This window comes from Suncus etruscus, chromosome 2 (assembly GCF_024139225.1).
Source record: "Suncus etruscus isolate mSunEtr1 chromosome 2, mSunEtr1.pri.cur, whole genome shotgun sequence".
Lineage (NCBI taxonomy): Eukaryota > Metazoa > Chordata > Mammalia > Eulipotyphla > Soricidae > Suncus > Suncus etruscus.
In genome coordinates, this window is record NC_064849.1 from 65,779,641 (window position 1) to 65,807,216 (window position 27,576).

At 50.9% G+C, this 27,576-nt stretch overlaps 1 protein-coding gene across 1 annotated transcript; it reads left to right on the forward strand.

Annotated features, from left to right (window-relative positions):
• Window positions 1-449: 449 nt before the first annotated feature.
• Window positions 450-27,223, forward strand: LOC126001345 (myosin-6). The gene is made up of 37 exons (XM_049768582.1): window positions 450-650; window positions 1,706-1,849; window positions 2,024-2,180; window positions 2,274-2,301; window positions 3,161-3,272; window positions 3,544-3,636; window positions 4,430-4,493; window positions 4,730-4,828; window positions 5,253-5,356; window positions 5,438-5,576; window positions 6,799-7,067; window positions 7,248-7,418; window positions 7,798-8,107; window positions 9,988-10,061; window positions 10,298-10,385; window positions 10,472-10,589; window positions 10,682-10,805; window positions 11,065-11,201; window positions 12,022-12,277; window positions 12,433-12,675; window positions 13,067-13,243; window positions 13,512-13,657; window positions 13,854-13,944; window positions 14,607-14,996; window positions 15,369-15,495; window positions 15,582-15,700; window positions 16,054-16,250; window positions 16,728-16,911; window positions 17,162-17,327; window positions 17,429-17,553; window positions 19,382-19,690; window positions 19,919-20,122; window positions 22,256-22,381; window positions 22,572-22,847; window positions 25,757-25,852; window positions 26,818-26,952; window positions 27,200-27,223. The coding sequence occupies exons 1-37, from the start codon at window positions 450-452 to the stop codon at window positions 27,221-27,223; spliced, it is 5,823 nt and encodes a 1,940-aa protein (XP_049624539.1).
• The last annotated feature ends 353 nt before the right edge of the window (window positions 27,224-27,576 follow it).

Genomic DNA, 27,576 nt, shown 5'->3' on the forward strand with positions numbered 1-27,576 from the left:
CCCTGCCCCTGTCCCCATCTGCCCTTCTCTCTGGTGCAGGCTCTCCTCCCTTCTCTGGATCTCTGTGCTACCTTCTGGTTTCTTCTCTCTACCATTACCTCCCACAGTTGGACGCTTCAGGATTCTCTGTGAGGAGGGAACCAGGTGAGAACCAGCCCAGTTTCTGTATACAGAAAAATAAGCTTTTCTCCAGGGAGTCAGGGGGCTGGACAGAGACCTACTCTCCTCTGAGCTAATCAAGAGACACCCCGCTTAGCAAACTTCAGGCCATTCTACCCCACACAGACCCCTCATAGAAAAAGATCTTTCAATCTCCCTCAGAGGACATGAAGAGCACCCAGTAGGTTCTTTCTAGACAGTGAAAGGAAGGGAAGGATTAAGGGGAAGGCAGGGATGAAAAATGCCACCACTGACTGAGGCATTCGGTCCCTGCCCAGAGGAGCTTCAGGATGTCTGACGGACAGATGGCTGAGTTTGGAGAGGCGGCCCAGTATCTCCGCAAGTCTGAGCAGGAGAGGCTAGAGGCCCAGACGCGGCCCTTCGACATCCGCACTGAGTGCTTCCTGCCTGATGACAAAGAAGAGTATGTCAAAGCCAAGATCAAATCCCGGGAAGGTGGTATGGTCACCGCTGAGACTGAGAACGGCAAGGTAGGCAGGGCACGGTGCCCAGGGAGGGAGGGCAGGTTGGAGAGAGGTACTCAAGTGGTGCCACTTATCAAGGGAGCTGCGGAAACTTGGACAAGATCCAAGGCCAGTGGGGTGCAGGACATGCTATCGTTCCCCCCACCAGAGGAGCCAATTGCTAAGTGCCCATGGTAACCTTTATCAGAGACCTACGCAGGTGGCAGCTCTGCTGCCGACACTCTTGCCACAGCAGATAAGGGTGGCCCCAGGGTTAGAGACAGAAGCACATGAAGCTCCATTCTCATACTTGTGCTGCCTCTGTCTCCTCCACCAGTCCTCCTCGTGCCTTGTCACCCAGACCCAGATGGACACAAAGAACACAAACTCTGGAGCTGGTGATGGGCTCTCAGAATCCCCAAGCCCTTATCCCTCACTCTAGCCATGGGACTCACTACTGGTCCAGAGGCAGCTCAGGACCACGGGCTCACAAGCTCCATGTGGCTGGCTTCTCGTGGATAAGGGGATAGAGCCCAGTCCATGGGAGTCCGACTGTCACCCCACCTTGCAGCTCACTAGTAGCCGTGCAAACCAATTGCCTAATGACCCAATCCACAGCTTCCCTTGGATTTCATGCATAGATGTGTATGCTGGCTGACCTGATTTGGAGTCCCTGACATCAGGGCATGCCAGCTGATGGCAGGGTGTCATCAAACTGCTACTCACAGACTGAGAAGATGAATGAGATGCTTCTCCAGTAGACTTGAGACTGAAGCTTACTCTGAACACTGACAGCCTCAGGCACTGCCCAGGGATCAGAGTCAGGGTCAAGGGTGAGAACAGATAGAAATGTAGCCAGCCCAGCAGAGACTGACCAGTGATGGTAATGGGACCTAGACAGTCCTCAGACTAGGAGAAGCTAAGGATGGTCAGTCCTGGGACTGCAGAGTCCAGTCTTGGTGAGAGAGAAGTAAGAAGAGGCCAGTCAGGGTGTGTGTTCTGGCTGAGTGAGGCTGACGAAGGGCTGGTGGAAGCGAGGTCATCTCTATACTGTTGCCAATGCTCCAATGCTCCGGCCCCAGACAGTGACCGTGAAGGAGGATCAGGTGCTGCAGCAGAACCCACCAAAGTTTGACAAGATCGAGGACATGGCCATGCTGACCTTCCTGCATGAACCTGCTGTGCTCTTCAACCTCAAGGAGCGCTATGCCTCCTGGATGATCTATGTGAGTGTGTCCCATGCACACTGTCACATGGCAAGAGTCCACTCTGGCCTGTGAGACTTTTGGGTCCTTACCCCTCCCTGGTAGGCTGCAGGAAGAGAGCAGCCAAGTAGGTCCCCAGGCCTCTGCTTACCCCTGCTCCTCTCCCCCAACAACCTCTCATGCCTCTTGCTCCAGACCTATTCAGGCCTCTTCTGTGTCACCGTGAACCCCTACAAGTGGCTGCCTGTGTACAATGCAGAGGTAGTGGCTGCCTACCGGGGCAAGAAGAGGACTGAGGCCCCACCCCACATCTTCTCCATCTCGGACAATGCCTATCAGTACATGCTGACTGGTGAGACCAGGCCCTGCACCCCTCATACTACCCTGCCACCCTGCCATGGGTCGGAGCCTTTAGCCTGATCTCTCTGTCTTCCTTCTCTCCTAGATCGGGAGAACCAGTCTGTCCTCATCACGTGAGTGAGCCCTGTTCATCGCCAGAAGGGCTAGGGAGGACCCCTACCTCATTCTTAGGGGACCTGAGGATGGGAGGTTTCAGGCTGTGATTGTCAGGAGTGAGGGTGCAGAGATTTCATTAGTAGAATACCGGGAGAGGGTCTGGAGTGAAAATACAGTGCAGTGGTCCTCAAACTACGGCCTGTGGAACATATTTGTTTCCGTTTTGTTTCTTTACTTCAAAATAAGATATATGCAGTGTGCATAGGAATTTGTTCATAATTTTTGCTTTTACTATAGTCCAGCCCTCCAACAGTCTGAGAGACAGTGAACTGGCTCCCTGTTTAAAAAGTTTGAGGACAGAGGCCGGAGTGGTGGTGTCTGAGGTAGGGCATCTGCCTTGCACATGACAACCTAGGATAGACCACGGTTCTATATCCCGGCATCCCATATGGTCCCCCAAGCCAGGAGCAATTTCTGAGCACATAGCCAGGAGTAACCCCTGAGCATTACTGGGTGTGGCTAAAAACAAAAACAAAAAAAGTTAGAGGACCACTGATACAGTGGATCAGGTGTTTACCTTGCACATAGGTGACCCAGGTTCCATCCCTGACATCTCAAATGATCACTTGAGCGCTGTGAGAAGTGATCCCTCAGCACAGAGCCAGAATTAGGCCTGAGCACTGCTATGTATGGCCTAACATCCCTCCCCTACTTTGGGAAGAAATAATGCCTGGAAGAGCATTCATTGATGAGTAGATTCTGCAGATAGCTGGGTTCTGCAGGTAGTTAGTCCTACCAGAGGAGGAGGGCATGATGCTGAGCTCCTAATGGAAAGCAGTAGGAATCTGGCTGCTAAGAACTCTCCATTGCCTCCAGTGGAGAATCCGGGGCAGGGAAGACTGTGAACACAAAACGTGTCATCCAGTACTTTGCCAGCATTGCAGCTATAGGCGATCGTGGCAAGAAGGACAACGTCAATGCAAACAAGGTGAGCAGTATGCCACAGACTCGGTCACAGGGTTTGGGAACAGACTTCCTGTCACTCAGTGTCCTCCTTGGTGGCAGTGGGTACAGCACTACTGAGCCCAGGGTAAGACCTTCTGGGCCAAAGACACAGCTATGAGGTCTGAGCATGGCTGTTTGCTTACAGACCCACAAGTTTCCCAGTCCCACTCCAGCTCCCCAGAACCAAGATGCCCTTACTCCAATCTGGTAGAAGTGAACTGAAGATAAGACCTGGGGTTCTTCTCTCTCACAAGGGCACCCTGGAGGACCAGATCATCCAGGCCAACCCAGCCCTGGAAGCCTTTGGCAACGCCAAGACAGTGAGGAATGACAACTCATCCCGCTTTGTGAGTTGAGTGGCTCTGACTACAGCCAACTACTCCTGTGGGGCATGTGTGTGTGTGTGTGTGTGTGTGTGTGTGTGTGTGTGTGTGTGTGTGTGTGTGTGTGTATTTTATCACAGGACCCTACCCCCAGTTGACAGTGCTGAATTTGGCTTTGGGAGATATTCAAATGAGTTCTCTCTCTCTCTCTCTCTCTCTCTCTCTCTCTCTCTCTCTCTCTCTCTCTTTCCCTCCCTCTCTCTTTCCTTCCCTCCCTCCCTCTGTACATCTCCCTTTCTCACTCACTCCTCACCCTGGCTTATTCTGTTCCCTTGTTCTGGGAATCAGGAAGAGTATGAGAGTCCTTATTATTCCACCACCAAGGAAAGTTGCCAACATCAGCCAACTTCAGTCATGCTAGAGTTTTCTTTCAGGCTCTTCAGAAAGCTCTCCTACCTTATAAATAGGAGGAAAGCAGAGATGTACCCCCTACCCTGCTTTCCCTCTCTAGTGCTGAGTCTCAATTCACATGAGGCAGAAGTGGTCAGGACAGTAGGGCCATCAGAGAGCCAGTTGGCAGCTGTCTACCCTGTTCCTTCTATCAGAGCTCCCCCCTGTGCCCCATTTTCTTCTATGGGTTCCTTGGCTGGCCTAGAAACAGGTGGTACCTATTCCACATTACCGATCTAAAATAAAAAACCAAAGGCCGTTCTGTTTCAGAACTATCTGGGGGCTTCTGGTTTGATCGTTCTGTCCATTTTGTCTTCACTCTGTCCCGTTTAGCTGGTTTTCTCATTCATTATCACATGGCCCACAGGGGAAATTCATCAGGATCCACTTCGGAGCCACTGGAAAGTTGGCTTCTGCAGACATTGAAACCTGTGAGTGCCTCAACCCTCCCCCTCTGTCTTTTTCCTGTCAGGGGCCTTCCCCCACTCCTCCCCTCCTGCTGTTCTTGCTGTCTGTAATGCCTTTAGCATGTTTTTTTTTCTCAAATTGCATTTTTTGGTGAGCCTTTCCCCTTGCTGCAGGAACTGCCACACAACCCCCTTTATCCTCACTTCTGCTGGGCCAGCGCTTTCCTCTCTGATCACCCTCTTCCCTTCTCATTCAACAGATCTCCTGGAGAAGTCCCGGGTGATCTTCCAGCTGAAAGCTGAGAGGAATTACCATATCTTCTACCAGATCCTGTCTAACAAGAAGCCAGAGCTGCTGGGTGAGCCAGCCCCGGCCCCTGTCCTCTCCAAACCCTGGGATGGGGCAGCAATCTCTGGGGCCTGGCTCTCTCCCAGCTTACACGGGCCTGGCCCCTGTCTACTCCTGAGTCTGCCCAGATTGCTTCCTTTCCAGCAGGGCCTTGTGTATCGCGCCTCTGCTTCCCTTTCTACTCCTCCACCCTATATCTCTTCTCTGCCCTGTGGGTTCTCTTTCTCTGGAGATTACCCCCTCTTTCCCCTCTTCCCTTTCTCTGGGACTCCCATTTTTTTTTCTTCCCTTCTCCCATTTCTTCATTTCTTTTAGACACTCCCTTGATCTATACTGACTCTCCTCTCTGCCTGCTCTGCCTCTCTCCCTGGTTCCTTCCCCTCTGTGTGCCTCTCCTCTCCCCTCTGTGATCTGCTCTGCCCCTGCCTGGACAGACATGTTGCTCATCACCAACAACCCCTACGACTATGCCTTCGTGTCCCAGGGAGAGGTGACTGTAGCCTCCATCGATGACTCTGAGGAGCTCCTTGCCACAGATGTGAGTGAGGGTCTGTGAGAGTGGAGTTTGTCCCAGGGTTCCTGGGTCACCTGCTCTAATCACCCCCCAACTCTGTCCCAGAGTGCCTTTGACGTGCTGGGCTTCACTCCTGAGGAGAAGGTGGGCGTCTACAAGCTAACAGGTGCCATCATGCACTACGGGAACATGAAGTTCAAGCAGAAGCAGCGGGAGGAGCAGGCTGAACCTGATGGCACCGAAGGTAGGAAGGACTGAGTGGAGCACTCTGGAGGCCAGAGGACCTGGGGACTAGCCTGGAAGCCCAGGGAATCCTGGGATGCATTCCCATGATTCTTAATGCTAAGTTGACAGCGGGGCTGCTAACACAGAGAGAGGGAGGAAGGTAGAAATGTAAGAAGCAGCACTTTGCACTATGGCAATCGCCGCCACCCTCCATCTGGTTCTGCCTCCAGATCCTCTCTGTCTGGCTCTAAGAGCACCTGAGACTTGTGTAGTGTAGGGTGGGAGTGTAGGACATGAGCAAAGCAGGCAAATGAAATCGGTATCACACAGTGCCACCAACTTTTCAACCAAGCAGAAGGGAGTATAAGTTTTTCCTCCTGAAGCCAACATTCATCAAGCACCAGATAACCATGAATACAGAAAGGGCTTCCCAGCCCTGAGGTATCCCCTACCCCCAGGTTCTCTGTTGTGTTCTTTTTGGGAGGAAGCAGAGCAGGTGACTAGGTCTCAGCCCAGAGCACTGGCATGCCACCCACCTCAGTACCTTCCACCTGAAATGTGAGCAAGAATCCTTCCTGTCCCTTGAGAGTCCTGTGAGAGGAGATATAAAGGTGTCACACAGTGTTGGACAAATGCCCAAGCACATTCCCTCAAGGACTCTTGCCTAGATCTGACTGAAATACCAGGTCTGGGCTCCATGCAATGATCATGAAGCTTAAGTCAACTAAATCCCTTCTAAAGAAAGCCTGTTGGGTGGCAGGTATAGATGGACTATTACTGGAGAATTCAAAGTTTGGGAGGAAGCGTGTTGTCCAACTTGCTATAGGGACTTTGATTCCTATATCAACACAGTGATGAGAGTAGGGGGGCGGTCTGAGCCTTGGGGAGGTACAGGGGCAGTTGAGCAGAGAACATGCCTCCTCTCAGATCCAGCCTATTGAAATAAGCAAGGGAGGTGGAGGTAAGCTTAAGATGGTGAAAGTAAAGGATCTAGCCAAGAGACCCCCAGCAGATATGAAGAGGAAGCCAAAGGAGGGAATTATGATTGGTGGGAGGGATCCTGGACACAGCCTGGCTCAATATACACTAGTCATAGAACCTCACAAGCTCTGTGACCTTCCAGCTCTTCCACATCTTATCCTAGAGAGCAAGTTGGGCCTGATGTTTCTGACAAGCTCTGATCCAGGGCAAGCACACAGAATATACAGAGAGCAGTGACTGACTGCTTCCCTTTTTACCAGATGCTGACAAGTCTGCCTACCTCATGGGGCTGAACTCAGCTGACCTGCTCAAGGGGCTGTGCCACCCCCGGGTGAAGGTGGGCAATGAATATGTCACCAAGGGGCAGAGTGTGCAGCAGGTATACTACTCCATTGGTGCCTTGGCCAAGTCCGTGTATGAGAAGATGTTCAACTGGATGGTGACACGCATCAACGCCAGCCTGGAGACCAAGCAGCCGCGCCAGTACTTCATAGGGGTCCTGGACATTGCTGGCTTTGAGATCTTTGATGTGCGTTGGACCAAGGGGAGGGGAGCACTTACTTGCTGGAGTGTAGGAAACACAGGCCAGGCACAGGGTTGCAGAGATGAAGGGGTGCCCCCTCAATTCAGGGAAAGTTCTCCCTCCCTGTCCTGACCCCAACCCCCCCCCTGATCCCTGCATGTCTGACCCAGGTCCTCTGTCTCCCAGTTCAACAGCTTCGAGCAGCTGTGCATCAACTTCACCAATGAGAAGCTGCAACAGTTCTTCAACCACCACATGTTCGTGCTGGAGCAGGAAGAGTACAAGAAGGAGGGCATCGAGTGGGAGTTCATCGACTTTGGCATGGACCTGCAGGCCTGCATTGACCTCATCGAGAAGGTGCTGCCCCCATGCTCTGCCTGCACCCCCACACAGGAAGAGGGGTGGCCTTCTGGGGGTAGATATGTTGACAGAGAGACTCCAAGTCCCAGTCTGCAAAGCCCTGTGCTGTCCTGAGAGAGGTGGGGTCCTGGGCTAGAGTGTAGACAAGACCCTGGGACCAGCTGTCCACAGTGGCCCCAGGGTCACCCAGCCAAGGGACCAAGCAGAAAGTATCAAAAAGTGCCTCCTTAATCCCCAGTATTCAGGGATCTGGGGGTAGAGTGGGGCATGAAAAGACACTCGGCTCACCTCTGAGCACAGTCTCTGTGCCAGGTACCTTCCCAGGCAAAGGGGAGCCCATCCCCACCCTCACATGCTCACTGACACCCTCCCACAGCCCATGGGTATCATGTCCATCCTGGAGGAGGAGTGCATGTTCCCCAAGGCCTCTGACATGACCTTCAAGGCCAAGTTGTATGACAACCACCTGGGCAAGTCCAACAACTTCCAGAAGCCCCGCAATGTCAAGGGCAAGCAGGAAGCCCACTTCTCACTAGTGCATTATGCTGGCACCGTGGACTACAATATTCTGGGCTGGCTAGAGAAGAACAAAGACCCACTGAATGAGACAGTGGTGGGCTTGTACCAGAAGTCCTCCCTCAAGCTCATGGCCACACTCTTCTCTTCCTATGCTTCTGCAGATGCAGGTAAGCAGGCCACCTCTATGCTGGCCAGACCTTTGTAGAGGTGTGGGGACTGTGAGGGGCCAGGGTGTTGTTACAATATCAGAACTCTGGAAAGTCATCCCAGGGATGGGACATCCAGCTCTACTCTATGCCATGGATGTTGCTATGTGCATCCTATATCCTTTCAAGACTGTGGGCACTGGGAGGTCCTTCACAGAGGGCCCTGCACCCAACATGGAGCTGAACATGCAGGAAGATCAGCCAAGCTGCAGAGGCTCTCTCAATATGGCAAGGAGCAAATAAGTATCTGGGTCAGAGAAGGAAGAGAAAGGGTGTGGATCAAAGTGCAGGTGAATGGGGCCAGAGCGATAGCACAGCAGTAGGGCATTTGCCCTGCATTCAGCCAATCCAGAACAGACCTGGTTTGATCCCCATGTCCCATATGATCCCTCTAGCCAGGAGCAATTTCTGAGTACATAGCCAGTAGTAACTCCTGAGCATCATCGGGTATGGCCCAAAAAACAAAAAACAAAAACAAAAACCCAAAGAATGAATGCAAGTAAAGTGTGAAAAATAGCAGGAAATGGAAAGATGTAAGGAATGTAAGGAAGGACACTGTGAGAAAGCAGAAGAGCCCCTATATCACCCCAGTGCCTGCCTTGATACACCCCCAATATGTCTCTCATGCACGATCTCTTTTTCCTTCTTTATTTTGTTGATTTTTGGGTCTACCTGGTGGTGCTCAGGATTACTCCTGGCTCTGTGCTCAGAAGTCACTCTTGGCAGGCTCAGGGACCATATGGGATGCCGAAATTCGAACCACGGTCCATTCTGGATCTGCTGTGTGCAAGGCAAACGCCCTACCACTGTGCTATCTCTCCGGCCTCTCTTTTTCATTTTTAATTTAACTTGAGACATTTATACTATTTATAATAGTGTTTTATACATATAATGTTCCAGTTCCACACCCTTTACCAGTGTCCCTACGCCATTTTCTCAGAGTCCCCCAATCCCCAACCCCTCACCATGGTAAGATCAGTTCTATAGACCAGTTCTTAGGTTCTGCTAACTTTGTCCGTTTGTCATTTTCTTATAAATGATTCCTTATATCAGGATCATTCTGCATTTGTCTCTCTCCTGGCTGACTTCACTCAGCATGATATTCTCCAAATCATTCACATAGAGCCAAAAGTATAATTTTATCTTTTCTTATGCATATATAACTGTATAAGTATATGCATGTATATTCCCACATGCATCTATACAAGTTTCTTTATTCAGTTTCTTTTTTTTTTTTTTGGTTTTTGGGCCACACCCGGTGACGCTCAGGGGTTACTCCTGGCTATGCGCTCAGAAGTCGCTCCTGGCTTGGGGGACCATATGGGACGCTGGGGGATCGAACCGCGGTCCGTCCTAGGTTAGCGCAGGCAAGGCAGGCACCTTACCTCCAGCGCCACCGCCCGGCCCCTATTCAGTTTCTTTATGTGTTCTTGGACATTTGGAACATTTCCAATTTTTTTTCTTTTTTTTTTTTGGTTTTTGGGCCACACCCGGCTTTGCTCAGGGGTTACTCCTGGCTGTCTGCTCAGAAATAGCTCCTGGCAGGCACGGGGGACCATATGGGACACCGGGATTCGAACCAACCACCTTTGGTCCTGGATTGGCTGCTTGCAAGGCAAACGCCACTGTGCTATCTCTCCGGGCCCACGTTTCCAGATTTGGGCCATTGGGGCCGCTTCATCTTTAGTCATCCTTCTATCTTGTGAGCTACTTTCCTTCCTCCTAATGGAAACCCTAGAACTTGGAGAATCAGGAGCACAAAGTTGCAGCAGCAAAACTTTGTCCCTGCCCAGGATTCATTCCTTTGCGAGTCCTGTGACTGGTCCGTCTCTTGTGTTTAGGAGACAGCGGTGGAAAAGGTAAAGGAGGCAAGAAAAAGGGCTCCTCCTTTCAGACAGTGTCAGCTCTCCACCGGGTAAGATGAACACAGAATGCGTAAGACCCGGGTGGGGAGCTTCACCTGTCCCTTTAGCATCACTACAATTCAAAGCTCTGAATTTGGAGAGCAAATGTTCCTTTCGTGTAGATGAGTCTGACTTCAGGCCATTAGTTATGTATTCAGTCTCTGTCCCCCTGAGGATTCCAGTAGCAACTCAGAAGAATGCAGGGCTGGTGATTGCAGGAATGGTCCTCATTATCATCCACCCTCAGGAGAATCTCAACAAGCTGATGGCCAACCTGAAGACTACCCATCCTCACTTTGTACGCTGTCTCATCCCCAATGAGCGAAAGTCTCCAGGTGAGTACACAGAAGGATCTCTCTGGTCCAAAGAGGAACTTGGCATCCCCACATTCTGAAGCTGACTCTTTCCCACACACATGCAGGGGTGATGGACAACCCCTTGGTCATGCACCAACTCCGCTGCAATGGCGTGCTGGAGGGAATCCGCATCTGCAGGAAGGGCTTCCCCAATCGCATCCTCTATGGGGACTTCCGCCAGCGGTGAGTCAGGGCTGACTCCTGGGCAGGGGTGAATTCAGGAAGGGGCTGGGTGGACTGAGTCATGGATGCTGAGGGACTCCTGAACAATACAGGTACCGCATTCTGAACCCAGCTGCCATCCCCGAGGGCCAGTTCATTGACAGCAGGAAAGGGGCCGAAAAGCTGCTGGGTTCACTGGACATTGACCACAACCAGTACAAGTTTGGCCACACCAAGGTCAGTCCTGATACCCTGGGTGAAGGTGTCACCAGTGTAGAGTGACTGGGGCTTGAGAAGACAGTCCCTGGATTCAACCCTGAAGTTAGAACCCAGGGTTCCATTCAATCTTGCATTTCACAGTTCATTCTCAGGAGTAGGACGTGCCTGTGATGAGTCCCAGGGATTTCCACCAGTATCTCCCTATCTCCCACCCACTTTCTCAGCCCTTAGCTCCTTCTTTCAGGCTACAGCTTCTTCATCTACTTCTTGTCCTCAGGTGTTCTTCAAGGCAGGGTTGCTGGGGCTCCTGGAGGAGATGAGAGATGAGAGGCTGAGCCGAATTATCACCCGCATCCAGGCCCAGGCTCGAGGCCAGCTCATGCGCATTGAATTCAAGAAGATCTTGGAGCGCAGGTAGGTGGGAGGGAAAGGGAAGGTCCTAACAGAGATAGCAGAAGTCAAACAACAGTGATCAGTATGGGTCAGAGAAGCTGAGTTCAAATCCTGGACCATCCACCTACCAGCTAACCTGAACACATGACATTTGAATTTTTTTAAATATATGTATATTCTAATGGGGGAAATGCAGATTGAGAATCAAATAAAATCTCAATACACTAGTTTGACAAAGTCAAGCTGTCTGATCTACTGCTTACAAGTGTGCAGAAAACAATTAATTCATGCTTACAAGTGAGGGATGAGAAATTGCTATTCTTTAACCCCATTAGGGGTCACTGCCATAGTGAAGCCTCTGCATGTGACAACAGGAGATGAGTAAATAATCTTCATGGCCTTGGTCAAAATAGCCCAAATTTTGAGCCCCAAAGGACTGAAGGATAGACATTCTGAAATTACAAAATGGTAAAAAAAAAAAAAAAAAAAGCAACTATACCCATATGGTACAATAACTTTGAGCATTATAAGAGTGCTGCTGAGTTAATAAAAATTCATGGGGTCAGAGAAAGAATACAAGGGTTAAGGCCTCTTCTAAATACCACAGACATTGTAAAGTGGTAGATTCTGTTAGTTTAAATTCCCTAGTATAGAAGATATAAACCATCTTGTCTAAATTGACTGATTGACTAAATCAAATCAGAAGTTTGATGTTCAATGTGGTTAATGTTGGGGAATTTTTCACACAGAACTCTAGGTCTTAGGCCCTGGGACAAAATGACTTGGCCACTTTATTCAGATGTCCTCTTCTATTATTCTCCTTGCTCACGTTTCCTGCCAGGGATGCCCTACTGGTCATCCAGTGGAACATTCGTGCTTTCATGGGGGTCAAGAACTGGCCTTGGATGAAGCTCTACTTCAAGATCAAGCCACTGCTGAAGAGTGCCGAGACAGAGAAGGAGATGGCCAACATGAAGGAGGAATTTGGGCGTGTCAAAGAGACGCTGGAGAAATCTGAGGCACGGCGAAAGGAGCTGGAGGAGAAGATGGTGTCACTGCTGCAGGAGAAGAATGACCTACAGCTCCAAGTGCAAGCGGTGAGCTTCTGGGCAGCATATCCTTTGCACCCCTGGCTCAATCTTTATCTCCTGGGCTCCTTCATGTTACTCCCACCCATGCTGCCCACCTTTAAGCTCTCTCTAAAACCTACATCTCCAAATAATGAGCTCTTGCCTCTGTCTTTATATCCCAGGAACAAGACAATCTCAATGATGCAGAGGAGCGCTGTGACCAGCTGATCAAGAACAAGATCCAGCTGGAGGCCAAGGTGAAGGAGATGACAGAGAGGATGGAGGATGAGGAGGAGATGAATGCTGAGCTCACTGCCAAGAAACGTAAGCTGGAAGACGAGTGTTCAGAGCTCAAGAAGGACATCGATGACCTGGAGCTAACACTGGCCAAGGTGGAGAAAGAGAAGCATGCGACAGAGAACAAGGTGAGATGCCCATCCTTGGACTTCCAGGGACCCGAACTACACAGACCTTAGCCCTGGTCATACCATTCTGGTACCTGAGAGCAGCATAGTATGTGACCATGGTCTAGGGTAGTGATGGCTAACCTTTTTGAGCCCGAGTGCCCAAACTGCCGCACAGTGCCCGGTCCTCCCAATGGCCTGTCCGGTCCTGTTGCCAGGTGAGCTGCAAAGCAGACACTGGCATACTCGCCTCCCGCCACATCGCTTATCTTAATTGCGGACCTTCCCTCATGCCAGCTGCAAGGCGTTCACGTGCCACCACTGGCACGCATGCCATAGGTTCGCCATCAGGGTCTAGGGTCTCTGGGCTGGTGCCCTCTGACCCTAAAGGGGGCTGGTGCTTGGGCAACAGGTGAAGAACCTGACAGAGGAGATGGCTGGGCTGGATGAGATCATCGCCAAACTGACCAAAGAGAAGAAAGCGCTGCAAGAGGCCCACCAACAGGCTCTGGATGACCTCCAGGCTGAAGAGGACAAGGTCAACACACTGACCAAATCCAAGGTCAAGCTGGAGCAGCAGGTCGATGATGTGAGTGGTCAGCTCTGTATATGCCCCCCCTCATGTGTGCATCCACCACCACCTGGGGCTTCCTGAGTCCTAGAATGGTCTTCTGAGACCCCTGGGGCTTTTGCCTTCCTTCTGGGCCTCCAGGGCTGGGGACTGAGCCCTTGGCGTTGGCAGGAACATCTCTGTAGGGATGGCTTCTAGTCCCTCCAAGCATTGAGTTCAAGGGAGCAGGAGGGCGTACCCCATGACCTGAGGTTTTCTGCACTAACCCTACCCCCCCTTCCCCCAGCTGGAGGGCTCCCTGGAGCAGGAGAAAAAGGTGAGGATGGACCTGGAGAGAGCCAAGAGGAAGCTGGAGGGTGACCTGAAGCTGACTCAGGAGAGCATCATGGACTTGGAGAATGACAAGCAGCAGCTGGAAGAAAAGCTCAAGAAGTAAGTGCCTGCAAGGGACAGGAGGGAATGGCAGCAAGGTTAGCTTTAGGACCAGGTTGGTTCATAGTGCTGAGCACCCTGGAAGGAGTCAGTCACAGCCCTTCTACCTTCAACCTCTGGTGGATAGTTGGGGTACCAGAGAAAAAAATGAGCCAAGGACCAAAGAGCACCCATTCCCCTCTCTTCTTCTCCCCAGGAAAGAGTTTGACATTAATCAACAGAACAGTAAGATTGAAGACGAGCAGGCACTGGCTCTCCAGCTGCAGAAGAAGTTGAAAGAAAATCAGGTGACGTTCTATCTGGTCCAAAGAGGGAAACATGGCAGGCTGAGGAGGCAGAGAGTCTGCTTTGATTCTAGAACCATGTAGAACTCCAGGCAGCCCAAAGACACCCAGGCCCAGCCCTGACAGAGGCACATGGGAACCCTGAGCTGCCTCATCCTCCAGCACTACATAAAGTTCCGTGAGCCCACCAGGAGTAAGCCTTGAAGGTGGACTGCTCACCACTGGGTGTGGCCCAAACCTAAAATTAATTGAAAGAAAGGAACAAACACTCACTTCCCTGCCTTATGGTTACCAGAGCAGCATCTATTGACTCAGGGCACCTTTGGAGATTTAGAACCTCACAGATTTCTCAGAAATTCTCTGTGAAAACACTCAGGCTCAGGGGTCAGGGCCACAGTTGCTTCGACTGAGTCTGGAACGTGGTTCAGGTACCTTCAAGCTGCGGCTGAGTCCAAACCCTGTTTATGTTCTGTGCATTCTAGATCTAAATGCTGGTAGCAAGCTCCCTTTCCCATTTCCTGACCCGGGAAAAGACACCCAGACAGGGCCCAGCTGATTCTTTTCTGGACCTGCAAACTTGCCCCAGTCTTCCAGAGTGTAGGGCAGGGCTGTGAGATGAGGAGCCCTGCTGTGGGTCTGAGCCCTACCCTGGTGTCTGGGTCCAGGCACGCATCGAGGAGCTGGAGGAGGAGCTGGAGGCCGAGCGCACAGCCAGGGCCAAGGTGGAGAAGCTGCGCTCTGACCTGTCCCGAGAGCTGGAGGAGATCAGCGAGCGGCTGGAAGAGGCCGGCGGGGCCACGTCGGCGCAGATCGAGATGAACAAGAAGCGTGAGGCCGAGTTCCAGAAGATGAGGCGCGACCTGGAGGAGGCCACGCTGCAGCACGAGGCCACGACGGCGGCCCTGCGCAAGAAGCACGCCGACAGCGTGGCTGAGCTGGGCGAGCAGATCGACAACCTGCAGCGAGTTAAGCAGAAGCTGGAGAAGGAGAAGAGCGAGTTCAAGCTGGAGCTGGACGACGTTACCTCCAACATGGAGCAGATTATCAAGGCCAAGGTGTGCAGTCACCCCACACTCAAGGCACATCTTCTCTATCATGCCTTTTATCTTTCTCACTTCCTCCATCCACATTCAGTCCTTTTCCCTTGTCCCTCCTTCACCCTCTACCCATCTCATCCTTCTTCCCTTCTTTAGCTTTGGAGGGGGCACTCCCAACTAGATGCTCCCAGGACCAGATAGTGGCAGAGATAAAACCAGGGCTCCCCTATGCTAAGTATGTGCTCTAGTCCTGAAGTCTCTTCCAGATTCAACTCTGCCTTAGTACCCCCTTTCCATTTGCACCCTTCTCTGCACCTTTCACATCTCAGAGCTCCCTTCCTTTCTCTGGCCATTCCCATTTATCCTTCCACCTTCCTTGCTGACCAAAAGGCAAACCTGGAGAAGATGTCCCGAACGCTGGAAGACCAGGCCAATGAGTACCGAGTGAAGCTGGAAGAGGCCCAGCGCTCCCTCAATGACTTCACCACTCAACGAGCCAAGCTACAGACAGAAAATGGTGGGGACTCCTTCAGACCAGCACCTGCCCCCATGGGGACCTGGTATACTCCTTTTCATGACCCCTCAACCCTCATTCCCTCCCAGGCGAGCTGTCCCGGCAGCTGGAGGAGAAGGAGGCGCTGATCTCTCAGCTGACCAGAGGCAAACTCTCCTATACCCAGCAAATGGAGGACCTCAAGAGGCAGCTGGAGGAAGAGAGCAAGGTTAGGCCCCATGGAGTAGTGAGGGACAGTGAAAGTCCTGGCTGGGTGGTCATTCTGGGACAAATAGTCTCATGATCAGACATAGAGACTGGGGTTCAAAGAGGGACTTCGCTTGGAAAAAAAATTGCAAAAGGCTTTCTCTGCTTTTGTGAATGTCCTGACTCCTGGAAGGCCTGGTCTCTCCTTTCTAGGGGTATAGAGTGGAAAAATTGGGAGATTGGAGTTCCACACATCCCCACCTGGAGTTTGAAGTGGGGCTTGGCTGAAGTCAAGAGATTTGACTAGGAGTTAGAGAATGAGCTTCCCCTCCCAGTCTCCTGGGAGCTGAGCCCACCCCATCCACCTCCCAACAGGCCAAGAACGCCCTGGCCCACGCAGTGCAGTCGGCCCGCCATGACTGTGACCTGCTTCGGGAGCAGTACGAGGAGGAGACAGAGGCCAAGGCAGAGCTGCAGCGCGTCCTGTCCAAGGCCAACTCGGAGGTGGCCCAGTGGAGGACCAAGTACGAGACAGACGCCATCCAGAGGACAGAGGAGCTGGAGGAAGCCAAGTGAGTCCACTGGTCGCATGCTGATAATCAGAAAGGAAGGCTTATGAGGCCTAGGGCTGGGAACACCAGGAGGCTCTGGAGGGAGGCTGACAAGAGGGAGACATATGACATCAAAGAGTGGGTAACAGACAGGCTTGAAACCTGCATCAAGCACTCACCCTGTGGGGACCACACCTGGTCTTGATTCACTTCCTGTGACGGGCGAGCTTTTGGCCCGGGTTATACCTGATGCTCACGTATAAGACGAGCAAAAAGCTTGTTGGTCAGAGGAGTTGCCAGCGATCAGTCTGGGTGGGGAGGGAGATGTGGTGACCTGCTGTGAAAGAGCTGTGGGTAGGGGTGGATCCATTCCACTGGCCTTTCTGGAGAGAGGGCGGTCGCATGGTATCATGGTCATAGGTAGAGTCACACACACACACACACACACACACACACACACACACACACACACACACACACACCAACCTCCTTGGGCAGGAAGAAGCTGGCCCAGAGACTGCAGGACGCCGAGGAGGCGGTGGAGGCCGTCAACGCCAAGTGCTCCTCGCTGGAGAAGACCAAGCACCGGCTGCAGAATGAGATCGAGGACCTCATGGTGGACGTCGAGCGCTCCAACGCCGCTGCTGCAGCCCTGGACAAGAAGCAGAGGAATTTCGACAAGGTGGGCTGGGTGGGGCGTGGCCATATACAAAAACGGGCGTGGTCAACGGTTAGAGGGCGTGGTCAGAGGAGCCATAGGGTGCGGTCACCTATGTGGGCGTGGCCTTCTCGGAGTGGGCGTGGTCGGGGCGGAGCTTGCCTGGGCCTCCAGCAGCCAGGCCCAGCAAAGAGAGGCACCGCGAGGCAGTGCCAGGGCAGAGGGCCTCTCCACGGCGGCAGCCCCTTGAACCTGGGCCACCCCCCTACCCCAGATCCTGGCTGAGTGGAAGCAGAAGTACGAGGAGTCGCAGTCGGAGCTCGAGTCCTCGCAGAAGGAGGCCCGCTCGCTCAGCACCGAGCTCTTCAAGCTCAAGAATGCCTACGAGGAGTCGCTGGAGCACCTGGAGACCTACAAGCGCGAGAACAAGAACCTCCAGGGTGCGCGGCCTGCAGGGAGGCTGGGAGGGGCGCTCGGGGGCTCTCGGGGGTGCTGGGACGGCGCTCGGAGAGGCTGTGAGCTCCGACCCTGTGACCCACAGAGGAGATCTCCGACCTGACGGAGCAGCTGGGCGAGGGAGGCAAGAATGTGCATGAGCTGGAGAAGGTCCGCAAGCAGCTGGAGGTGGAGAAGATGGAGCTGCAGTCGGCGCTGGAGGAGGCCGAGGTGAGGCCTGGCTCTACCTGCCCTTCCTTGGACCCTTCCCTGTTCTCTGACCATCCCCGTCTTCTCTGTCTAACCTGCTGATGACCCCAAATCAAAAATCACTAGCTCCTTATCTTTGTCCCGTACTCTGTGACCACTTCCAGAGCCACAGTCTGCATAGAAGAAGCATCACAGTGAGGTTATATGTGATAGGGGAGAGTTGTAAGGTTGAAACTAACCATCTTAGCAACACCTCGTGTAGTGCCAGGAATCCTGGGTCCCAGGATTCTTCTAAGCAGGCATCAGGTCTTCCACCATGTCCTTGGGCACCATGTCCTCTGTGTCTCCATTATATCATTCATAAAATGGACTAACCCTCTTATAAGATTTTATGCAACGCCATTTTTATATTAAATGAGGTAGCATGATTAAGCACATTTTAAATTATATATATACATATGTATGTTATTCCTTTCATTTTGTTTGGGGCCACATTCAGCTGTGCTAGGGACTTACTTTCGGCTTTGCGCTCAAAGATCACTCCTGGTGGGCTCAAGTGTGTCAGGGATCAAACCTAGTTCAGCCACATGCAAGGCAAATACCTTATCCTATCTGCTACTCTCTCTCTCTCTCTCTCTCTCTCTCTCTCTCTCTCTCTGTCAAGCTATTCCTTTTTAATGTCTCTCTCTCTCTCTCTCTGTCAAGCTATTCCTTTTTAATGTCTCATTGTTATTTAAATTTGTATTACTTTTGTGGAAAGGGCCCACTTTGGGTACAGTGCTAGGGTAGCTGCCAGGAGTAACCAGGGATCTGGTCTCTACATGCATAGTACTTGTAGTACTAGCCCTTTGAATAATCTTCTGACCCTACTGTTCTTTTTTTTTTTTTTTTTTGGTGGGGGGCACACCTGGCAGCACTCAGGAGTTACTCCTGGCTCTATGTTCAGAAATTGCTCCTGGCAGGCTTAGGGACCATATTGAATGCCAGGGATCAAACCTGGGTCCGTCCTGGTTAGCCACATACAAGGCAAAACACCCTACCACTGTGCTACCACTCCAGCCCCATATTGTTCATTTTTTATTTTGTTTTTATACCATTTCCAGCAGTACTCGGGGTTTACTACTGTTGTGCACTTAGGGATAACTCCTGGCAAACTTGGGGAACATATTAAGGTGCTGAAGATCAAATCCAGGTTAGCTTTTCAAAGCAAGTGCCCTACTTAGTGTACAATCTGTTCATTTTAAGAACCTAATAGCTCTGAGTTTAGTGGTTCTTTTTTTTTTTAACTTTTTTTTGTTTTGTTTTGTTTTGTTTTTGTTTTTTGGGCCACACCCGGCGGTGCTCAGGGGTTTCTCCTAGCTGTCTGCTCAGAAATAGCTCCTGGCAGGCACGGGGGACCATATGGGACACCAGCATTCGAACCAACCACCTTTGGTCCTGGATCGGCTGCTTGCAAGGCAAACGCCGCTGTGCTATCTCTCCGGGCCTTTTTTAACTTTTTTTAAACTCCCATCTTAGAGTTGAAAGACCAGAAGTGAAGATGAAGGTTCATACTTTGGTTATAAGTTTATAAAAAGCCCTTCCCTTTGTATATTGCTTTTAAGTAGGCAGGCATACTGTAATATTGGTATTGAAGAGACTTGGCAACTAAGACTTCCAACCCTGGCTGCAGGGAAACCCAAGGTATCTGCTGTGACTTTCTCACAGCACACAGGAAACCTAAGAGGCAGCTTTCAGCTCTAGCTCTCATCTTCACTCTTCTTCTTCAGACCATAGTCCTGGCTGATGTCACCTTCACCCAACCTTGTCCTTTGACCATCTATCCACAACCCTCTCTCCCGTCCCCCAGGCCTCCCTGGAGCATGAGGAGGGCAAGATCCTGCGGGCCCAGCTGGAGTTCAACCAGATCAAGGCCGAGATTGAGAGGAAGCTGGCAGAGAAGGACGAGGAGATGGAGCAAGCCAAACGCAACCACTTGCGCATGGTGGACTCGCTGCAGACCTCCCTGGACGCAGAGACACGCAGCCGCAACGAGGCCCTGCGGGTGAAGAAGAAGATGGAGGGTGATCTCAATGAGATGGAGATCCAGCTCAGCCATGCCAACCGCATGGCTGCCGAGGCTCAGAAGCAAGTCAAGGGCCTCCAGGGCTTGCTGAAGGTAAGAGGAGACTCTAAGATGCAGGAAGTCTCCTCACCCAGAGAATTGGCAGCTTCCTTGTGGGGTGCTATATCTCATCACCAGTCCACACCTCCCCTGCCCCAGCTGGAGCAGAATTGCCCACATGCCCTTTTATACCACAGCCATGAAAACACCCCCTACCCCTCATAGCCTTCTGCTGGGCCGCATGTCCAGCTCTCCTCTCACGTACATGCTCTTAATCCCCAGGACACACAAGTCCAGCTGGATGACGCAGTCCATGCCAATGATGATCTGAAGGAGAACAGCGCCATTGTGGACCGTCGCAACACTCTGCTACAGGCTGAGCTGGAGGAGTTGAGGTCTGTGGTGGAGCAGACAGAGCGCTCAAGGAAACTGGCTGAACAGGAGTTGATCGAGACCAGTGAGCGGGTGCAGTTGCTGCACTCCCAGGTGAGGGGTCCAAGAAACACACACACACACACACACACACACACATACACACACAGCTGAGAAGACAGCTACAGAGTGAGCACGTCCATCCTGGATTGTGAGTGATTTCATCTACACACACACACACACACACACACACACCACTGCTGAGAAGACAGTTGCAGATGTCTGAACAGATGTATCCAAGTGAGCATGTCCATCCAGGATTGCAAGTGATTTTGTCTCTTGGGCCAACTCCCATTTCTTAGAACCACCTCTTGACCACAGGGGTTTCAAGCTAAAAGTCACACATGCCATGATGAATGGTCACATCTATTGGTCACAAAGCCAGAAGCAGTGAACACTATTAGTCTTTATGCTCAATGAAAAAGGCAGCAGGGAGCTTGCTCTGTAGCGTTCAACTTTAGGGCCTTAAGGAAACTTAATTATGTTTGCCTGAAAACATATACAGTAAAAGCCCAGTTTTCTACCCTCTCATCCACACTATTTTCAGTTTTAAGCTACAGTGAAAATTTTTTTTTATTTGGTTTTTTGGGCCACACCCGTTTGATGCTCAGGGGTTACTCTTGGCTATGCGCTCAGAAATTGCTCCTGGCTTGGGGGGACCATGTGGGATGCCGGGGGATCAAACTGCAGTCAGTCCTACACTAGTGCTTGCAAGGCAGACACCTTACCTGTAGCGCCACCTTCCTGGCCCCAATGTGTATACATTTTTTTTTTTTTTTTTGGTTTTTGGGTCATACCTGGCAGTGCTCAGGAGTTACTCCTGGCTCTAGGCTCAGAAATTGCCCCTGGCAGGCACAGGGGACCATATGGGATGCCGGGATTCGAACCACCGTTCTACTGCATGAAAGGTAAACGTCTTACCTCCATGCTATCTCTCCGGCCCGCTAGAGTGAAATTTTATGCCTATAAAATGTGCTGTGTTTTGTTCCATAAACTAATATATATGCTGGGATTCGAACCAATGACCTTCTGCATGAAAGGCATATGCTATCTCTCCGGCCCCCCACTCCATTCTTAATATATCAATAACTATTTCCTGGAAAGTCTTCATGAAAAGGTTGTTCCCATTTCCCTGGGATATTTTTCTTTTTTTTTTTTTTGTTTGTTTGTTTGTTTGTTTGTTTGGTTTTTGGGCCACACCCGTTTGACGCTCAGGGGTTACTCCTGGCTAAGCGCTCAGAAATCGCCCCTGGCTTGGGGGGACCATATGGGACGCCGGGGGATCGAACCGCGGTCCTTCCTTGGCTAGCGCTTGCAAGGCAGACACCTTACCTCCAGCGCCACCTACCCGGCCCCAGGATATTTTTCATGCTCCTACCTGGGTCGGAGAAATAGCATGGAGGTAAGGTGTTTGCCTTTTATGCAGAAGGACAGTGGTTCAAATCCCGGCATCCCATATGGTCCCCTGAGCCTGCCAGGAGCGATTTCTGAGCCTAGAGCCAGGAGTAACCCCTGAGCGCTGCCGGGTGTGACCCCAAAAAACAAAAACAAAAAAAAATGTGACCTATATACCCATGACCTAAAAAATAGGAGCAGAAATGCAGATATTTGCTGCTTGAGATACGTTTTTAGAGCTGAATAATTTTAGGTATACTGTCTATACATGGCTCTTTTCATGGAAAGGGGGTGAGTAAGTATGAAATATGAAATAGAGGGCTTCTCTACAGCAAATGCTATAGCGCGTTTGCCTTGCACGCAGCCGATCCAGGATGGATCTTGGTTTGATCCCAGGTGTCCCACATGGTCCCCAGAGCCAGGAGCGATTTCTGAGCACATAGCCAGGAGTAACCCCTGAGCGTCACAGAGTGTGGCCCAAAAAGCAAAGAAAAAAAAAGGAAAAAAAAAAAAGAAATAGAGAGAGGAGCCAGAGCAATAGCATGGCAGTAGGGTGTTTGCCTTGCATGGCTTACCTGGGTTCCATCCCTAGCATCCATATGATTCTTTGAGCCTGCCAGGAGCAATTTCTGAGTGCAGAGCCTAGAATAACCCCTAAATACTGCAGGGTGTGTCCCAACTCCCAAAAGAAATATAAAGGCATATTTTAATGACTGTGTTAATTTTTTCTGGGTAAAGGTGTCAAATCAGGACTTAAAAGATGCATCAATAGTTTTCTTTACTCCTATTTAGAATACCAGCCTCATCAACCAGAAAAAAAAGATGGAGTCAGATGTGAGCCAACTGCAGTCAGAAGTCGAAGAAGCAGTACAGGAGTGCAGGAACGCTGAGGAGAAGGCCAAGAAAGCTATCACCGACGTGAGTGGGCACCAATGCTTCTTGCATCCCCTAAAGATACAGCCCTGACTCAGGGTCCTGCTGGGTGTTGACTCTGGCACTGCAGAGTCATGGGGCCCAGGATCTCAGGGCACAAAATGCAGGGATGGAAAGAGGCGATCCTCAGGAAGAGGCCTGGCCTGTGTTCTTCACCCCCATCTCCTGTGCCCAGGCCGCCATGATGGCAGAGGAGCTGAAGAAAGAGCAGGACACCAGTGCACATCTGGAGCGCATGAAGAAGAACATGGAGCAGACCATTAAGGACCTGCAGCACCGACTGGATGAGGCCGAGCAGATCGCCCTTAAGGGAGGCAAGAAGCAGCTGCAGAAGCTGGAGGCCCGAGTGCGAGAGCTGGAGAATGAGTTGGAGGCCGAGCAGAAACGCAATGTGGAGTCTGTCAAGGGCATGAGGAAGAGTGAGCGTCGCATCAAGGAGCTCACCTACCAGGTGCGCTGGGGTAGCTGCTCCAGGGCCAGATAATGATCAAGGGGACAGGGGAAGGCTGCTCCAGCCTCCTAGGTCACACAGAGCCATCTATTAGGAATGCCAAACAGCCTCCTGTTTGTGGAACACCTTTTCTGGAGCTGAGTTGGCTTGATTTTTTGTTTTGTTTTGTTTGTTTGTTTGTTTGTTTGTTTTGGGGGGGGTCACACCCGGCAGCACTCAGGGGTTTCTCCTGGCTCTACGCTCAGAAATCACTCCTGGCAGGCTCGGGAGACCATATGGGAAGCCGGGATTCAAACCAATAACCTTCTGCATGAAAGGCAAACACCCTACCTCCATGCTATCTCTCTAGCCCCCTTTTGTTTTGTTATGTCTTTTTTTTTTTTTAGATTTTTTTGGGGGGTTGGGTCATACCCAGCAGTGCTTAGGGGTTACTCCTGGCTCTAGGCTCAGAAATTGCTCCTGGCTGGCTCGGGGGACCATATGGAATGCTGGGATTAGAACCACCGTCCTTCTGCATGCAAGGCAAATACCCTACCTCCATGCTATCTCTCTGGCCCTGCTTTGTTTTTTGGGTGGTTTTTGGGGTGTGTGTTTGGTGTTTTTGTTTGTTTGGTTTGGTTTTGGGGTCATACCCGGCAACGCTCAGGGATTTCTCCTTGCTCTACACTCAGAAATCACTCCTGATAGGTTCGGGAGACGATATGGGATGCTGGAGATCAAACCTAGGTCTTTCCCAAGTCGGTCACATGCAAGGGAAACTCCCTACCCACTATGCTATAGCTCCGGCCCTGTTTATTTTTGAGTCCTACTCAGGGACACTAAGAGATTACTCCTGGTTCTGCACTCAGGAATCACTCCTGGAGGGCTCAGAGGACCATATGGGATATTGGAGGTCACTTGCTTTCAAGGCAAATGCCCTATTCTACTACTCCCTTGATTTTTTTTTTTTTTTTTTTTTTGGTTTTTGGGCCACACCCGGTGACGCTCAGGGGTTACTCCTGGCTATGTGCTCAGAAGTCGCTCCTGGCTTGGGGGACCATATGGGACGCCGGGGGATCGAACCGCGGTCCGTCTCCTAGGCTAGCGCAGGTAAGGCAGGCACCTTACCTCGAGCGCCACCGCCCGGCCCCTTTGATTTTTTTTTTCTGTGTATTTTTTCATGATTTTTTTTTCTAGTATAGGGAGAATTGACTCTACTTCCCAATAGCTCTTTGATTTGTCTTGTTGGTTTTTCAGTCATACCTGGAAGTGCTCAGGGCTTCTGACTGTGTTACTATGACTGTGCTCCGGGATCACTCCTGGTCATGCTTAGAGGACCATATTGGGTGCCAGGGATCAACCTGAGTCCAAGACAAGTAACCTATCCACTGTACTTTTCCATTCCCTGGAAGCCCTTTTAACCAGCATTGACCTATTTTGTTTCATTTTGTTGATAACCTGAAGTGCTACCAGGAAGACCACTTTTTGCTACCCTTTGCCAGCCTGAGAACAGGAACATTGTGCTGACCATTAAGGATGAGCAAGTGGACGGGTTGGAGAGATAACACAGAATGTTTGCCTTGCATGCAGCCAACCTGGGGCGGTGGGGATTTGATTCCCAGCACCCCAAATGGTCTCCCAGCCTACCAGTGGCGATTTCTGGTTTTTTGTTTTTCTTTTTGAGTTTTGGGTGATGCTTAGGGGTTACTCCTGGCTATATGCTCAGAAATTGCTCCTGGCTTGGGGGAACCATATGGAATGCTGGGGGATTGAATCACGATCTCTTCTAGGCTAATGCATGCAAGGCAGACACCTTAGTGCTTGTGCCACCACTCCAGCCCCCAATGGCAATTTCTGAGAGCAGAGCCAGGAGTAACCCCTGAGCATTGCTGGGTGTGGCCCAAAAACCAATCAATCAATCAATAAAATAAAGTTTAAAAAAAAGGATAAGCAAGGGGGTGTGGAAGGATAGCTAGACTCTGCTCTTATGTGGAATTTACCAGGCAGCATATAGAAGATTAATGAAAGAAGGTCCAAGAATTTTCTCAGACCTCCATCTGCATAGCTCAGTCTTTTACTCTGACCTGTTATTTTCATAGGGTGCCTTGGGAGGAAAGACAGAAAAAAGAGGTATATGTTTACTTGACAGCTGGATAGGAGGGACACTACAGAAAGATACAAATCTAAAACTAGAGAGTCCTGGTGGCCCAAGTGAAAATGGCCTTCTAGGGCCCGGAGAGATAGCACAGCGGCGTTTGCCTTGCCAGCAGCCAATCCAGGACCAAAGGTGGTTGGTTCGAATCCCGGTGTCCCATATGGTCCCCCATGCCTGCCAGGAGCTATTTCTGAGCAGACAGCCAGGAGTAACCCCTGAGCACCTCTGGGTGTGGCCCCTAAACAAAAAAAAAGAAAATGGCCTTCTAACACACGGTAATGGTGTCAAGATAATAACAATCAAGCTATATTATGGCCAGAGATTCTAGTGCCTACAGTTTGGTCCAGTACAATGTCTTAGAATATTGGGTTATGATAGTGGAATGATCTGGACTATAATGAAGTCCCTTTCTTTGTGTGTTCCTCATTAGTCTCTGGTCACTGTAGAACTACTCACCTATGATTTCAATCTCCACATTAGAGCTAGAATAGCCCCATGTCTCTGTCTACCTGATAAAGTCATTGTGGATGAGCCCCAATCCCTCCCCTCCACTTTCAGTCTATTGATTTTTAGCTCCCAGATGAGTGCGTTGATTTGTCCTTTAGCCTTACATGTCATGTTAGAGACACAGGTCATTGGACATTACCTCTTGACTTGGCTCCATGTAAGTGGGAAGGAGCTGCAGCTAAAGCTGGGGACTGGTGGAAAGATAAGGGAGGAAAAGATGACTCAATTTCTCCACCCCCAAATTTGCTTCTCTACCATTCTCTCCCAGACTGAGGAGGACAAGAAGAACCTACTGCGACTGCAGGACCTGGTGGACAAGCTGCAGCTGAAGGTCAAGGCTTACAAGAGACAGGCTGAGGAGGCGGTGAGTTCACCATTCTCTCCACTCAATACTCCTCTGTGTGAGTACCAAGGATCCTCTATCCAGCCTGGGGCCTGCACAAAAGGTTTGCAATTTACTTGGCCTTTGGGGACTCACCTGGTAGTGCCCCAGGGTGACTTCCAGCACAGTGTTCAGATATTGAAGGTGCTGAAGGAGCATGTGATGCTGGGAATGAAATCCATCTCCTGCATGCAAAGCCAGCCAGAACTGAGCCCTTTGAGCTTCCTCAAGCCCCAATTCCATTTGAACTCTTAAATTTTTGTTATTGCCATTGGGTGTACTCTTAGTTTAAGAAACAATGTTTGGGGCCGGAGAGATAGCATGGAGGTAAGGCGTTTACCTTGCATGCAGACGGAATCCCGGCATCCCATATGGTCCCCTGAGCCTGCCAGGAGCGATTTCTGAGTGCAGAGCCAGGAGTAACCCCTGAGTGCTGCCGGGTGTGATCCAAAAACAAACAAACAAACAAACAAACAAAAAGAAACTATGTTTATTTAACTCACAACCTACCCACAGGCTGCTTATAATGTACACACCAGTTAGGTCAGGAAAGGTGTGACCTCTGCTTATGCAGACCTGGGGCCCAGATAGCACTGAGGTCTGGAAGGTGGCAGTATAACAGAGATAGGGAAAGCCCCTGGCCAGGCTCAGAGCCGAGAAGATGTCTTGGTAGACAGAGGAGCTTGGACTGAGGTGTTGGGGATCACAGGAGCACCTGCCAGATCCACAGCTTCATGTTAAGAGAAATGGAATTCATAAGGAACTGGGTCAGGCACCTGGGGCTCCTCCAGGGTGGCAGTAGCTATGCCATGCAGGACTTCTGAGAACTGAACATGTGGAACAAGTGCTCCACTCAAAGACTAGTAGCCTTTTCCTCAGATTTAGAGGCTGGGAAATGTCCCCTACTGCCCCCCTCACTTCCTTCTCACCTCCTACAAACTCCACAGGAGGAACAGGCCAACACCAATCTGTCCAAGTTCCGCAAAGTGCAGCACGAGCTGGATGAGGCGGAGGAGCGGGCAGACATTGCTGAGTCACAGGTCAACAAGCTTCGGGCCAAGAGCCGTGACATTGGCGCCAAGGTGGGTCCTTCCCAGGTCTTGGCTCTCCCATAGAGCTGCCTCTCCATACCAGAGCCCCATAGTGCCCAATCCAATACGCTCCTGCTCAGAGCCACCCCCTACAGACTGAAACCTCTCCAGAGCTGGGTCTCATCCCAGTTACCTCTAAATGGGACCCCAATATCTCTAACTTCTGAACACCCAGCATTTCCTCCCTGTACTCAGCTGCCCCTCACACACTGTGTTGTTTGTTTTGTTTTGTTTTCAGCAAAAGATGCACGATGAGGAGTGAGGGGGTGCCAGAACTTCTCTCTGCTGCCAGCCTCAAATAAACATGACCCCTTACTCTGTGTGTGTCCTGATCTTTCCTGTTTGTTGTCTAGAATCCTCAGGATACCCCTTGATTCAGATATGAGCTATGGGAACAGAAGAGCAGATGGTATAAAAGCTAGGGAAGGGAGAGCCATGAGTTCTGCTTATGAACCTCACAAAGCCATAGTACAGTGGATAGGACATTTGTCTTGCAGACAGCCAACCTGGGCTTGCTCCTTGGCATCCCATATGGTCTCCTGAGTACCACCAGTAGTGATCCCTGAATACAGCTAGGTATTGACCTCAAAAAAACTAAAAATGAAAGGGGGCTAT